Source organism: Ranitomeya imitator, chromosome 8 (genome assembly GCF_032444005.1).
Source record: "Ranitomeya imitator isolate aRanImi1 chromosome 8, aRanImi1.pri, whole genome shotgun sequence".
Lineage (NCBI taxonomy): Eukaryota > Metazoa > Chordata > Amphibia > Anura > Dendrobatidae > Ranitomeya > Ranitomeya imitator.
Genome location: NC_091289.1, coordinates 66,115,692 through 66,132,477, shown reverse-complemented (window position 1 = coordinate 66,132,477; position 16,786 = coordinate 66,115,692). Strand labels below are relative to the sequence as shown.

General features: G+C 43.1%; 1 protein-coding gene across 2 annotated transcripts in view; it reads right to left on the bottom strand.

Annotated features, from left to right (window-relative positions):
• LOC138647787 (cytochrome P450 2D15-like) overlaps window positions 1-16,786 on the bottom strand; it is a 338,963-nt gene that overhangs the window by 110,622 nt on the left and 211,555 nt on the right. For both annotated transcript variants that reach the window (XM_069737045.1, XM_069737047.1), the window contains exon 6: window positions 4,073-4,214. In XM_069737045.1, the coding sequence (XP_069593146.1) occupies window positions 4,073-4,214 (142 nt within the window). The remainder of the gene's footprint in view (window positions 1-4,072; window positions 4,215-16,786) is intronic.

Genomic DNA, 16,786 nt, shown 5'->3' with positions numbered 1-16,786 from the left:
TCACGACTCTGCATTCTAAACTTCTGTGAAGCACTTGGGCATTCAAAGTTCTCACCACACATCTAGATAAGTTCCTTGGGGGGTCTAGTTTCCAAAATGGGGTCACTTGTGGAGGGTTTCTACTGGTTAGGTACATCAGGGGCTCTGCAAACGCAACATAACGCCCTCAGACCATTCTATCAAAGTCTGCATTCCAAAACGGTGCTCCTTCCTTCCGAGCTCTGCCGTGCCCCCAAACAGTGGTTTACCCCCACATATGGGGTACCAGAATACTCAGGACAAAGTTGACAACAACTTTTGGGGTCTGATTTCTCGTTACCCTTGTGAAAATAAAAACTTGGGGGCTAAAAAATCTTTTTTGTGGAAAAAAAATATTTTTTATTTTCACGACTCTGCATTCTAAACTTCTGTGAAGCACTTGGGCATTCAAAGTTCTCACCACACATCTAGATAAGTTCCATGGGGGGTCTAGTTTCCAAAATGGGGTCACTTGTGGGGGTTTCTACTGATTAGGCACATCAGGGGCTCTCCAAACGCGACATGGCGTCCGATCTCAATTTCAGCCAATTCTACATTGAAAAAGTAATACGGCACTCATTCTTTTCCAAGCTCTGCGGTGCACCCAAACAGTGGTTTACCCCCACATATGGGGTATTGACGTACTCAGGAGAAATTGCACAACAACTTTTGTGGTCTAATTTCTCCTGTTATCCTTGTGAAAATAAAAATTTGGGGGCAAAAATTCATTTTTGGAGAAAAAAATTCGATTTTTTATTTTCACGGCTCAACGTTATAAACTTCTGTGAAGCACATGGGTGTTCAAAGTGCTCACCACACATCTAGATAATTTCCTTAAGGGGTCTAGTTTCCAAAATGGTGTCACTTGTGGGGGGTTTCCACTGTTTAGGCACATCAGGGGCTCTCCAAACGCAACATGGCGTCCAATCTCAATTCCAACCAATTCTACATTGAAAAAGTAAAACGGCACTCCTTCACTTCCAAGTTCTGCGGTGCGCCCAAAAAGTGGTTTACCCCCACATATGGGGTATTGGCGTATTCAGGAGAAATTGCATAACAAAATTTATGGTTACATTTCTGTTTTTACACATGTGAAAATAAAAAAAATGGTTCTGAATTAAAATGTTTGCAAAAAAAAGTTAAATGTTCATTTTTTCCTTCCACATTGTTTCAGTTCCTGTGAAGCACGTAAAGGGTTAATAAACTTATTGAATGTGGTTTTGAGCACCTTGAGGGGTGCAGTTTTTAGAATGGTGTCATACTTGGTTATTTTCTATCATATAGACCCCTCAAAATTACTTCAAATGTGATGTGGTCCCTAAAAAAAATGGTGTTGTAAAAATGAGAAATTGCTGGTCAACTTTTAACCCTTATAATTCCCTAACAAAAAAAACATTTGTTTCCAAAATTGTGCTGATGTAAAGTAGACATGTGGGAAATGTTATTTATTAACTATTTTTCATGACATATCTCTCTGATTTAAGGGCATAAAAAGACAAAGTTTGAAAATTGCAAAATTTTAAAAATTTTCGCCATATTTCTGTTTTTTTCATAAATAATCGCAAGTAATATCGAAGAAATGTTACCACTATCATGAAGTACAATATGTCACGAAAAAACAATCTCAGAATCAGCGGGATCCGTTGAAGCGTTCCAGAGTTATAACCTCATAAAGTGACAGTAGTCAGAATTGTAAAACTTGGCTCGGTCATTAAGTACCAAATTGGCTCTGTCACTAAGGGGTTAAGGATGTATAAAAAAAGACAAAATCTCCCAACGTATTATTACCCCTTTATAAATCACTGGTGAGGCTACATCTATAATATGGAATCCAGTTTTGGGCTACATGTTTTAAAAAGGATATTCAGAAGTTAGAATCAGTTCAACAACGGGCAACTAGATTATTACAAGGCATGGAAGGCCTCTCATATGAGAAAAGGTTAGAAAAGTTGGGCTTGTTTAGCTGAGAAAAAATACGCCTCAGAGGGGATCTCATTTACATGTGTGGCTAGTACAAAGCACTGGCACATGACTTGTTCCTTCCAAGGACTGTCCTGAGGACTAGGGAGCACTAATTATGGGTGGAAGACAGGCAATTCCGGCAGCTAAACAGGAAAGAGTTTTTTACAGTTAGAGCAGTCATACTGTGGAATGCCCGACCACAGGAGGTAGTAATGACAGACACTAACAGCTTTTAAAAATGGGCTGGATAATTTTGTTGATACACATAACATTGTGGGTTATAGCTAGATTAGTGATGAAATGTTCAATTGGTGGAGAAAGGTTGAACTTGATGGACCGAGGTCTTTATTCAACCTACTTAACTATGTAACTATGTCAATTCTGGTTATATTGACCCCCCAAACTCACTTCAAATGTGAGGTGGTCCCTAAAAATAATGATTTTGTAAAGTTTGTTGGAAAAATGAAAAACTTTTAACCCTTATAACATCCTAACAAAAAAAAAATTATGTTTCCAAAATTGTGCTGATGTAAAGTAGACATGTGGGAAATGTTATTTATTAATAATTTTGTGCGATATGACTCTCTGATTTAAGGGCACAAAAATTAAAATTTGGAAAATTTCAAAATTTTCCAAATTTTTGCAAAATTGCCTTTTTTTTTTATAAATAAACGCAAGTCATATCAAAGAAATTTGACGACTAATATGAAGTACAATATGTAATGAAATTTTTTTATCACAATCAGTGGGAAGCCTTCCAGAGCTATGACCTCATAAAGTGACAGTGGTCAGAATTGTAAAAATTGGCTCGGTCATTTAGTACAAAATTGGCTCTGTCACCAAGGGGTTAAACACTATTTTCCTGCAGATTGACCCTATATCTTCAGATAAATAGCATTTCTCAATGTGACAAGTTTACTTTAAAGAGGTGTCTAGAACAGTTACATAGTAACATAGTTAGTAAGGCCGAAAAAAGACATTTGTCCATCCAGTTCAGCCTATATTCCATCATAATAAATCCCCAGATCTACGTCCTTCTACAGAACCTAATAATTGTATGATACAATATTGTTCTGCTCCAGGAAGACATCCAGTTGGAGAATTTCATTGACTCTGAACTTTATGTAATGCACTATTAGAATTTGTCTGTTTTAACTCTCTGTGCTCTTCACATCACCGTTCCATATGCAATTATTATAGAGACAAGCACTCTCTCTTCTGCTTCTCTCATTGTTTCAGTTGGGTTTATCAGAAAAGAAAAAGTTTGTCATGTGATTGGTCAAATTCAAACTGCATATGGAGCATTGATATGACTTGACCCAGAAAATATGTAAAAAGCTGTATATTAACACAGCATTGGAAATATTTTTTGAGGGTCAAAATAAAGTTTCCAAAAGGTTTTTTTTAATTTTAAGATGATTTTCAAAGGAGCCTAACTAGGTAACTTTTCTATATTTAGAGAGCTGGGTTATGGTACTGTATCTATGTATTAAGCTTGGTTATGTTCCCGTATCTATACAGTAGGCTCAGTTATGGTACCTTATCTAAGTAGTAAGCTTGGTTCTGTTCCTGTTTCTATCTATCAGGCTTGGTTCTATTACTGTATTTATGTAATAGACTTTGTAAACTTGGTTCTGTTCCCATATCTCTGTAGTAAGCTTGGTACTGCTCCCATATCTCTTCAGTAAGCTCATTTCAATTCCTGTATCTATGTAGTAATCTTGGTTCTGTTCTCATGTCTATATAGTCAGCTTGCTTCTGTTGCAGTATCCATGTAGGCAGTAAGTTTAATTCTGCTCCCATATTTATGCAGCAAGCTACATTCTTTTCTCAAGCTCTAGCTTGTTTTTAAAGACTTATCTCTGTTGCTTTAATGCAGCGGCCAGAGATAAGCAGGCCAAAGGTGGGTCACCGCAGCATGAAGGTCTGTGCCTTGTGATCTCCTCCAGTGTGAAAAGTGCTCCTATATGCCAACATATTTGAAATCGGGGTTACCAGGTTAGGTGCCCACTCAGAGGTTTCGCCCCTCTAAACCAAATCCCTCTGTATCTTACTATGTGATTACTAAACCTTAATATATGTTTTTACTCACATTGTACATCAGGGTAGAGGATCATAAACAGCACTGCCCACCTCAGGGTGATACTTATAGTTTCTGACCCAGCGATAAATAAATCATATGTTGTCAAGAGCAGGTTTGTTTCATTAAAACTACTGGAACCATCTTCTTTCACCTAGAATAAATCAGTTTTAGTAATGTGGTTCTTGGGTTATATGTTATACTTATACCATATCTACAAGGAGTTATTTCTCCTATACTGTCCTGCCGAATGAATTATTTGACCTATACTGTCTTGCCAAAGGAAACATTGGCTAATGAGGCTACATACTTTGGTGACACAGTTTAACACTGTTTTCTGTGGCATTGTATGGTTAATAGAGGAGTATGAGCCAGGGAGCAACTCGACAAATACGTACTGCTTCCCTAGTGTGCACATGCACACTCATACAGAGAAAGCTGTCAAACATTTTATGTGACCAAGGGATTGAGAAGACAGACTCAGACTCTGGCCAGAATTAACACTGCCTTTTTACAATTAAACATACATCACTTTTCTCTTGCAGAAGATCTGCTATATCTCGAGCACAGAACACTTCAAAAAGTAATATATAATACTATTACAGCATTGGCAACCATTGCAATCTAATGAAAACTGTTATATACAATGTATACGGGTACGGAAAGTATTCAGACCCCTTTAAATTTTTCACTCTTTGCTTCATTGCAGCCATTTGGTAAATTCAAAAAAGTCCATTTTTTTCTCATTAAAGTACACTCTGCACCCCATCTTGACTGAAAAAAACAGAAATGTAGAAATGTTTGCATATTTATTAAAAAAGAAAAACTGAAATATCACATGGTCATAAGTATTCAGACCCTTTGCTCAGTCACTCATATTTAAGTCACTTGCTGTCCATTTCCTTGTGGTCCTCCTTGAGATGGATCTACTCCTTCATTGGAGTCCAGCTGTGTTTAATTAAACTCATAGGACTTGATTTGGAAAGGCACACACCTATCTATATTAGACCTCACAGCTCACAGTGCATGTCAGACCAAATGAGAATCATGAGGTCAAAGGAACTGACCAAGGAGCTCAGAGACAGAATTGTGGCAAGGCACAGATCTGGCCAAGGTTACAAAAGAATTTCTGCAGTACTCAAAGTTCCTAAGAGCACCGTGGCCTCTATAATCTTTAAATGGAAGAAGTCTTCCTAGACTTGGCCATCCAACCAAAGTGAGCAATCGTGGGAGAAAAGCCTTGATGAGAAAGGTAAAGAAGAACCCCTAGATCACTGTGGCTGAGTTTCATAGATGCAGTAGGGAGATGGGAGAAAGTTACACAAAGTCAAATATCTCTGCAGCCCTCCACCAGTCGGGCCTTTAAGGCAGAGTGGCCAGATGGAAGCTTCTCCTCAGTGCAAGACATATGAAAACCCGCATAGAGTTCGCTATAAAACACATGAAGGACTCCCAGACTATGAGAAATAAGATTCTCTGGTCTGATGAGACGAAAATAGACCTTTTTGGTGATAATTCTAAGTGATATGTGTGGAGAAAACCAGGCACTGCTCATCAACTGCCCAATACAATCCCAACAATGAAATGTGGTGGTGGCATCAACATGCTATGGGTTTTTTTCAGCTGCAGGGACAGGACGACTGGTTGCCATTGAAGGAAACATGAATACGGCCAAGTACAGAGATATCCTGGATGAAATCCTCTTCCAGAGTGCTCTGGACCTCAGACTTGGCCAAAGGTTCACCTTGCAACAAGGCAGTGACCCTAAGCACACAGCTAAAATAACAAAGGAGTGGCTTCAGAATAACTCTGTGACCATTCTTGACTGGCCCAGCCAGAGCCCTGACCTAAACCCAAATGAGCATTTCTGGAGAGACCTGAAAATCGATGTCCTCCAACATTCACCATCCAACCTGAAAGGACTGGAGAGGATCTACAAGGAAGAATGGCAGATGATCCCCAAATCTTGGTGTGAAAAACTTGTTGCATCATTCCCAAGAAGACTCATGGCTGTACTACCGCAAAAGGGTGCTTCTACTCAATACTGAGCAAAGGGTCTGAATACTTATGACCATGTGATATTTCAGTTTTTCTTTTCTAATACATTTACAAAAATTACAACATTTCTGTTGTTTTTTTTTTTCAGTCAAGATGGCATGCAGAGTATACATTAATGAGAAAAAAAAATGAACTTTTTTTGAATTTACAAAATGGCTGCAAGGAAACAAAGAGTGATAAATTTAAAGGGGTCTGAATACTTTCCGCACCCATTGTATATATAGCTCTGGTAAGAATTAAGAGACCACTGCAAAATGTTCTTTTTTTGATTTTTCTCTTTATAGGTATATTTTTGAGTAAAATATAAATTGTTCTTTTAGTTTATAAACTTCTGACAACAGGTCTCCGAATTTCCAAGCAATACATTTTTGTTTCTTTTTCTGACAAAGAAAAATGGTCAAAATTAAAAAAAAAACAGTGCTTTCAGACCTTAGATAATGTAAAGAAAACAAGTTCACAATCATTTAGAAGCAACAATACTAATCTTTAACTCAGGAAGAGTTCAGAAATCAATATTTTGTGGAATAACCATGATTTTTAGTCACAGCTTTCATGCGTCTTGGCATGCTTTCCACCAGACTTTCACACTGCTTCTGGGGCAAAAATTTGAGTAGTTCTTTATTTGATGGCTTTTGACTATCCATCATCCTCTTGATTACATTCCAGAGGTTTTCAATGGGGTTCAGGTCTGGAGATTAGGCTGTCCATGACAGGGTTTTGATGTGGTTGTCCCTTAATTTTTGCCAGAGTTGTATATATATACTGTATATATACACATACAAGTGAGTGCGTCTCACAATTTTAAAATATCATCAAAAAGATAATTTATTTCAATTCTTCAATACAAAAAGTGAAACTCATATTATATAGTCATTGTGAGGGGTGGACTCACTCCTTTGCTTCACAAGGTAGTTACAGTAACGGTAATGGTAGCAATTCACCTGTTGGTTTATTGTAAACAGCATAAACCTCCGCACGGTTCAGAAAAATAAACAGAGCCTTTCTGACATAATGGTAAAAAAAAGATAAAGTCTATCAGAGTCCTTGTCCTGCAGGCTTCCCACTGCAGGTAATTCGGGAGAAGGCATCCGCATTACCATGCAACCTTCCTGGCCTGTGTTCAACATGAAACGAGAAGTCCTGAAGAGAAAAGAACCACCAAGCACCCTGGTATTCTCACCCTTTTTGTCACTCAACTATCTCAGCAGGGCATGGTCTGACACCAATTTGAATCTCTGGCCCAGAAGGTGGTACTTTAGTGTATCGACTGCCCACTTTATGGCCAAGCACTCCTTCTCCACAATTGCATAATTCTTCTCACAAGTAGAGAATTTTTGGCTCATATACAGGATGGGATGCTCTTCTCCTTTTATTTCTTGTGAGAGTACGGCTCCTAATCCAGCCTCTGAAGCATTGGTCTGTAACACAAACACCTTCTTAAAATGTGGTGTGACCAGGACCGGATGCCTACACAAAGCCCACTTGAGTTCCAGAAATGCCTGCTCTTTGTCAGGAGCCCATTTTACCACAGTCAGCCTGGTTCTGCTGAGGACATCCACTAACAATGTGGCAATCGTGGCAAAGTTTGGGATAAACCACAGATAATACCCCACAATCCCAAGAAATGCCCTCACTTGCATCTTGGAAAATGGTTGCGGCAACTTCTGAATTGCCTCTATCTTATTCCATTGGAACTTTACTACTCCGTGCCTGATGATGTAGCCAAAGTACGTGGCCTCCTGCTTCCCGATGGCTTATTTCTTCAGGTTTATTGTAAATCCCACTTTCCTCAAGGCATCGAGGACTGCCTGTACTTTTGGGAGGTGCGAACTCAGTCATGGCTGAAGATGATGATGTCATCCAAGTAAGTGGTAGCATACTTCCTATGTGGTGCCAAGATCTGATCCATCGCCCTCTGGAAGTTAGCGGGGGCCCCCTGCAGACCAAATGGCATACTGGTGCAATGAAAGCAGCCATCCGGCGTTGAGAAAGCCTTCTTCTCTTTGGTGCCCCGTGACATGGAAATCTGCCAGTATCACTTCGTTATGTTGAGGGTTGTGATTAGTGTTGAGCGATACCTTCCGATATTCGGAAATATCGGTATCGGATTGGATCGACCGATATCCAAAAGATATCGGATATCGCTGATACCGATACCTGATACCATTGCAAGTCAATGGGACACAAATATTGGAATTAAAATAAGCCCTTTCTGTCCTTGTACATCCTGTTCCAGAGGGGGGAAGAGTGTGGGCAGTGCGTGGGCAGAGACTGTGTGTCTGTGCGGGACCATGGGGGCTCTGTGCAGGCCTGCCGGGGGTCTGTACGGGCTTCTTGGGGGTCTGTGAGGGCCTGCCAGGGGTCTGTGTGGGCAGCCGGGGGTCTGTATGGGCCTCTCGGGGGTCTGTGCGGGCCTCTCTGGGGTCTGTGCAGCCTCTCTGGGGTCTGTGCGGCCTGCCGGGGGTCTGTACGGGGCTCTCTGGGGTCTGCGCGGCCTGCCGGGGGTCTGTACGGGCCTCTCTGGGGTCTGTGCGGCCTGCCGGGGGTCTGTGCGGCCTGCCGGGGGTCTGTACGGGCCTCTCTGGGGTTTGTGAGGCCTGCCGGGGGTCTGTGTGGCCTGCCAGGGGTCTGTACGGGCCTCACAGGGAGTCTGTGCTTCCTGCCGGGGGTCTGTAATAGCCTCTCTGGGGTCTGTACGGCCTGATGGGGGTCTGTGCGGGTGAGCAGGCATCGTCCGATGGGACTACAAGTCCCATCAGGCTATGCCTGCTACAATGGCAGTGATTGACACATTAGCCAATGATGGTACAGTAGTAGTCCCATCATCCGGCTAATGTGTTGAATGTAAAAAAAAAAACATACATACTACATACATACTACATACATACATACATACATACAACATACTACATACATACCACATACTACATACATACTACATACATAAAACATACTACATACATACAACATACATCCATACAACATACATACAACATACTACATACATACAACATACATGCAACATACCACATACATACTACATACATACTACATGCATACTACATACAGTACATACTACATACATGCTACATACATACATGCAACATACATACTACATACATACTACATACATACTACATGCATGCATACTACATACATACTACATACAATACATTCATGCCACATACATACTACATGCATACTACATACATACTACATACATGCTACATACATACAACATACATACAACATACTACATACAATACATTCATACATTACATACAATACATACATACAGACATACAGTACATATAACATAGAGTACACACTCACCATTAGGGTTGAGCGAAACGGATCGGACAAATTAAAAAATCTCCGACTTTCGGCAAAGTCGGTTTTCATGAAACCCAACCCGATCCTAGTGTGGGATCGGCCATGAGGTCGGCGATCTTCACGCCAAAGTCATGTTTCTTATGACGCTTTCAGCGCCATTTCTCAGCCAATGAAGGAGGACGCAGAGTGTGGGCAGCGTGATGACATAAGTCCCGGTCCCCACCGTCTTAGAGAAGGGCAGTGATTGGCTTGCTTTCTGTGGCGTCACAGGGGCTATAAAGGGGTGTGCATGCCGACCGCCATCTTACTTCTGCCGATCGTTGCATAGGGAGAGGTTGCCGCAGCTTCATCAGAAGAAGGGATATAGTTAGGGAGGGAAGATTAAGCCCCGAAACTGCTTGTGCTGTAGCGATTTCCACTGTCCAACACCACCATTTGTTTGCAGGGACAGTGGAGTTTATATTTTTGTGCATCAGCTCTGTAGCTTATTAGGTTGCCTTATAAGGCTCCCTGATAGCTGCATTGCTTTTTGCACGCCGCTGTGCAAACCAACTGCTTTTTTAAAAGCAAAAATCCTGTTGATCCTTTCTGCACAGTTATCTTGTTTATTTGTCCACACTTTTGTTTGCAGCAGTCCTTTTTATTGCTGCCATACTTTTCCTGAGATCATTGTAGGGAAATTGAAATTGTACTACAGTCCTTGTATTTTTTCATATATCTTCCAGCCACTTTCTGCCACTTACATTGTGTTTTTTTATACACTGGGCTTTGAGTTTTGGTTCAGTCTCCCCCCAAAAAATGGAGATTCAAATTCTCACAAAGTGGATATACTTCTGTCCTGATAGTTTGTTGTATGTCAGCCAGCAACTTTCTGCCACTTAGATTGCGTTGTTATATACACTGGGCCTAAGTTGTGGTTCAGTCTCCCAAAAAAAAGGGAGAATCAAATTCTCACAAAGTGGATATACTTCTGTCCTGTTAGTTTGTCGTATATCAGCCAACCACTTTCTGCCACTTAGAGAGCATTGTTATATACACTGGGCCTAAGTAGTGGTCCAGTCCCACAATAAAAAGGGAGATTCAAATTCTCACAAAGTGGATATACTTCTGTGGTTTTCCTTCTTGGATGATGCCCTTCCCGTGGTTGTTCCTTCCCGGTGAAAGACCTGGCTATTTATTGCTTGCGTTGAGAAACACGTGATGGTGTCTCCGTGGCTTTTCTACATGCATTTGCATATTTCCCATAAGGGATGGGGGCAGTGTTCTGGATCACTGCGTTGAGAAACTTGTGATGGTGTCTCCGCGTGTTGGATGTTTTGATCTCCCCGAGGTCATTCTTCCTTATGTTTATAGTCCTTTTACTAGCCACTGCTCCGAATAGCCAGTTTCCTACTCCACACTCATGAGGGGCAAATACCCCGAAACAGCTGTCTGTGCATGGATGCCATGTTTTGGCATTGGTGGATTTCCTTTTTGGATGCTGCCCTTCCCATGGTTGTTCCTTTCTGGTGAAAGACCTGGCTATTTATTGCTTGCGTTGAGAAACACGTGATTGTGTCTCTGCGGCTTTTCTACATGCATTTGCATATTTCCCATAAGGGATGGGGACAGTGTTCTCGATCACTGCGTTGAGAAACACGTGATGGTGTCTCCGCGGTGTTGGATGTTTTGATCTCCCCGAGGTCATTCATCCTTATGTTTATAAGTTGTCTTTCAGTCTCCCAAAAAAAAGGGAGATTCAAATTCTCACAAAGTGGATATACTTCTATCGTGTTAGTTTGTCATATATCAGCCAGCCACTTTCAGCCACTTACATTGTGTTGTTTTTTGCACAGGGCCTGATTTTTTGTTCAGTCTCCCCCCAAAAAAAGGGAGATTTAAAATCTCAACACGTTTATATACACCTTCTACCTTGTTTTACAGTCTCGAATGCTATAGCACCTTACACGGTGACACAGAGGAAGGTGCACATGACATTGAAGAGGAGGTGATTAGATGACCCAGTTGTTGACCCAGATTGGCAGCCATTGGAGGAAGAGGGTGCCGCTGCCTGTAGCTCAGAAGCGGAGGAGGATGATCCGCAGCAGCCATCTACATCGCAACAGCTGTCATCTGGCAGGCCCGTATCAGGCCAAAAACGTTTGTTAAAAACAAAAACAGTTTTAGGACAGCGTGGCCATCCGGTAAAAGTAGTACAGCGTGCAATGCCTGAAAAGGTATTCCATAGTAGGAAAAGTTTAGTGTGGCAATTTTTTAACCAAGATCCGAAAGATCTGTCAAAAATTATCTGTAAGAAATGCTCAAAGACCTTTAGCAGAGGGAAGAATCTCCAAAATTTAAATACAACGTGCATGCTTAGACATTTAACCAGCATGCACTTGCAAGCCTGGACTAACTACCAACTGTCCCGTACTGTTGGTGCACCTGCTCAGAATGAAGGTAGTCAGCAACGCTACATTGCTTCCCTCACTGTAAGCCCACCGGTTAGGACACCACCAGCAGCAAATGTGGAGGTATCGTGGCAAGGCCAAAGCAGTCAGGGAATCACAAAGTTATTGGTAGGAAACACTGTATGTAGGCCAACATCGAAAATACCATCACCAACCCTCTCTCAATCCGCCATGTCCACCACCACTACCACCGCTAGTTCCACCATATGCAGCTCTCCAGTCCAGCTCACCCTACAAGAGACTCTCGTTAGGAAAAGAAAGTACTCATCTTCTCATCCACGTACACATGGTTTGAATGCGCACATTGCTAGACTAATCTATATAGAGATGATGCCCTACCGGTTGTTTGAAAGCGAAGCTTTCAAAGCTCTGATGGCCTACGTAGTACCACGCTATGACCGACCCAGTCGACACTCCTTTGCGAGAAAAGCCATCCCAGCCCTCCACCAGCATGTCAAAGACCGCATTGTCCATGCAGTGAGGCAATCAGTCAGTAGAAAGGTGCACCTCACAACAGATGCATGGACCAGGCCAGGGACTTTACGTGTCCATCATGGCACACTGGGTTAATGTGGTGGATGCAGGGTCCACAGGGGACAGCCATAGTGGGACAGTTCTGCCTAGCCCACGGTCTAGGAAACAGTTTGCTGTAGGCGTTCGCCACCCCCCCTCCTCCTCCTCCAGAAGCGAAAGCTCGTCCACAGAGCGCAGTCGCACGACCACTCCATCCGCAGCTGCCAGTGTTGCACACGAGTTGTCCCAATATCGAACAGCTAGTGGTAAGCGTCAGCAGGCTGTGTTACAAATGAAGTGTTTGGGCGACAACAGACACACCGCGGAAGTACTGGCCGAGTACTTGCAGCAACAAACTCAGTCATGGCTGGGCAGTGTACATCTTGAGGCAGGCAAGGTATTCAGTGATAACAGAAGGAATTTTATGGCTGCCATAGCCCTTTCAGAACTTAAACACATACCTTGGCTTGCTCACACCTTGAACCCGGTGGTGCAGTGCTTCCTCAAAAATTATCCGGAGTTACCAGCCCTGCTCCTGAAGGTGCAAAGATTTTGCTCGCACATCCGCCGGTCGCCCTTACACTCCAGCCGTATGCTGAACCATCAGCGATCGCTGAATCTTCCCCAGCACTGCCTAATAATCAACGTTGCAACAAGGTGGAACTCAACACTGCACATGGTTCAAAGGCTGTGCGAATAGAGGCGTGATGTAATTCATTTGTGGAGGGATACACATACACGGGCAGGCAGTTGGATGGCAGACATGGAGTTGTCTGGTGTGCAGTGGTCGAAGCTCCAAGACCTCTGTCAAGTCCTTCAGTGTTTTGAGGAATGCACACGGCTAGTAAGTGCAGATGACACCATCATAAGCATGAGCATCCCACTAATGCGTCTGCTGATGCAAAGTTTGACGCACATTAAGTAGTTGGTGTCAGCAGCCGAGGAGGAGGGAAGCCTTGATGACAGTCAGCAATTGTCTGCTCAGGGAACTCTCCTGGACAAGGTGGCGGACGAAGAGGAGGAGGAGGATGATGATGGGGATGAATATTTATGGGAGGAGGATGCTTCACAGGGGGCAATAGAAACTGGTGGCATTGCAAGGTCAGGTACAGGATTTTTGCGGGACACAAGTGATGTTTATTTGCAAGAAAGTGCTCCTCAACCCAGCACAAGCAGTGAATTGACACCTGGAACATTGGCCCACTTGGCTGAGTATGCCTTGCCTATCCTAAAAAGGGACACCCGCATTATCAAAATGATGACAGATGACGATTACTGATTAGCCTGCCTCCTGGATCCACGATATAAAGGAAAATGACAAAATATCATGCCACATGAGAACTTTGAGCAAATATTGGCTACCAAACAAGCAACTCTTGTAGACCGTTTCTATCAGGCATTCCCAGCAAACAGCGGCGGTGATGGTTCTCACACGGGCCGTAGGGGGCAACATGGCAGAGGTGTTAGAGGTTCACAAATCCGAAGTGGCGTTGGACAGAGGGGTTTTATGACCAGGTTGTGGAGTGATTTCGCTATGACCGCTGACACGACAGGTACTGCTGCATCGATTCAAAGTGACAGGAGACAGCATTTGTCCAGTATGTTTACGAACTACTTTTCCTCCCTTATCGATGTTCTCCCTCACAGGTCATTCCCCTTTGATTACTGGGCATCTAAAATAGACACCTGGCCTGAATTGGCAGAATATGCATTACAGGAGCTCGCTTGCCCAGCTTCTAGTGTGCTATCAGAAAGAGTCTTCAGTGCTGCTGGTTCAATACTGACCGAAAAAAGGACATGTCTGGCTACCCAGAATGTTGATGATCTAACCTTCATTAAAATGAACCAATCATGGATTTCAAATTATTTAGCCCCACCTTCCCCTGCTGACACGTAGCTTGCCTGAAAAATGTCTTGCTTTTGGCCTCCTCTTACTGACTTCTCCAATTCCTCTATTTGCAGCTGCTGAATGTCCACCATAGGCCATTTTTATACCTCCCTAAATGGGCTGACTCCCCCCCACAGGGCTGTGGTCACCACCTGGCGCAAGCACCTGTGCGAGTGCCGTTTGCCTGGACAGGTGGGTGCGCCCACTCTTGGCTGACGGCACTGGCACAGGGTCCCTCATAGTACAATGAAGTGTCTCTGACAGTGGTGGTGCACAACTAATGTCAGACACACCATCGTAATATGAGGGGCCCTGTGCCAGTACCGCAGCCCACTAGAGAGTGTTCCCCCCAGCTCGAACAGTGCTCTACCACTGGCAATATTTACCTCTCCCTGCTCCACCACTGTGTAGTCTGTGCCATTAAATCCTTCAATGGCACTGCCAATACAAATTTGTTGAAATGATAGATGATAGTTAAAATATACAGGGGCCCTGGCCTCAATTTTGACCAGTTAATACTTGGCGCCTACTACCACTGTCTGCTACTCAGCAGAAGAGCCCACCCCAGTACCTAGCTATGCCGCCTGTTTAGTCCTGTCACCAATTTTGAACTGCATTTAGCCTACTTTTTTATTTTGGTCCTACAAACTGTGTCTGTGCCACTCATTACAGTTGTTCTCCACTGAACAAAGCTATGCCGCCTGTTTAGTCCTGTTACCAATTTTGAACTGCTTTTAGCCTACTTTTGTATTTGGGCCTACAAACTGTGTCTGCGCCACTCATTACAGTTGTCCTCCACTGAACAAAGCTATGCCGCCTGTTTAGTCCTGTTACCAATTTTGAACTGAATTTAGCCTACTTTTTTATTGTGGGCCTACAAACTGTGTCTGCTCCACTCATTACAGTTGTCCTCCACTGAACAAAGCAATGCTGCCTGTTTAGTCCTGTTACCAATTTTGAACTGCATTTAGTCTACTTTATTATTAGGGCCTATATCTGTGTTTCCTCCTCATCCTGCCCATTGCCCAGCCACTGCTAGATGAGTCTGCTGGTACATTGACCCAGACCACTACATTCCCCTTGCACTCTACACAGCCTGAATCAGACCCTGCTGAAAGTCAGGTTCCTCTTCCTGCATACTATACCACCTTACACGGGGACAAAGAGGAAGGTGCAGATGAAAGTGCAGTTTCCTTCATCAGGTGGGGGGCATACTCGTTGGTACTGGCACAGGACCTCTCATAGTACGCAAAAGTGTTTCTGGCAGTGGGAGTCGCCACCCGCCGTCAAACACACCGCCGTACTATGAGGGGCCCTGTGCCAGTGCCAATGAGTGCCCCCGCCCTGCTTGCTCAGGATCACAGCACTTGCAAAGTTGAAATACTTACCTCTCCCTGCTCCACCGCTGTGAAGTATTCTGCGTTTCCTGAGCCCACGAAAATCTTGAACCAGCCCTACCCCCCCACAACTTTAGCCAAATGACCCTCTGTTTTCAATGCCTAACTATTATTATAAAGTAAATTAAGATTGACAAGCTTAAGAAATAAGAATTGATGTTTTTGGCATTAAAATGGGCACTGTAGGTGTTTTCCTGTCCTCCACTCACTGTTGACTTTGATTCCCCCATTGACTTGCATTGGGTTTCGTGTTTCAGTCGGCCCCCGACTTTTCCCAATAATCAGCCGATTTCACCTGACCCGACTTTTGACAAAAACGGGTTTCACGAAACCCGACTCGATCCTAAAAAAGTAAAAGTCGCTCAACTCTACTCACCATTACTTGTCATTTTGCTCCCCGTAGCCAGTTTCATCTGTAAAAAAGATTAAAATATCAAAGAACCAATATACTCCCTGATCCGCAGAAATCCACGAGTCTCCCACGACGGTCTCCCGTGGAGAACGGCAGCATCAGCTGATGCGACCACTCACTAGGGGCTCCAGGAACACAATGTTTCCTTCCGCACTGTATTCCTCTGCCACTGTAAAAAAATAGTCCCTAATCTCCCTTTTGGCACTGCTGTGTGAGAAATTTTGCCACGCAGCAATTGCCATAAAGTGAGACTCTGAGAGGTTACTATAGTTCAGTGATGCACTGCAGGAGCCATTGTCTCCTGTCAGTGTGTCACTGAAGGTCCTATAGAGCAGTGACATCAGCTGATGTCACTATTCTTTAGGGGAGATCGTCGTGGGGTACTCGTTATTAATTGGACTATGGCGGACAGGTAATATACTGTTTATTATTTTGTTTTTTGCAGGCGCTAAAGTATGGTAAGTATGGTTAAATGAAGAATAATAAAATAATTTTTTCCTAATGTGTGTTTTATCAACCCTTTACTAGTATTGGATTAATAATGGATAGGCTGAGTCTTATTGACGCCTCTCCGTTATTAACCCGGCTTAATGTCACCTTACAATAGCAAGGTGACATTAACCCCTTATTACCCCATATCCCACCGCTACACGGGAGTGGGAAGAGAGGGGCTAA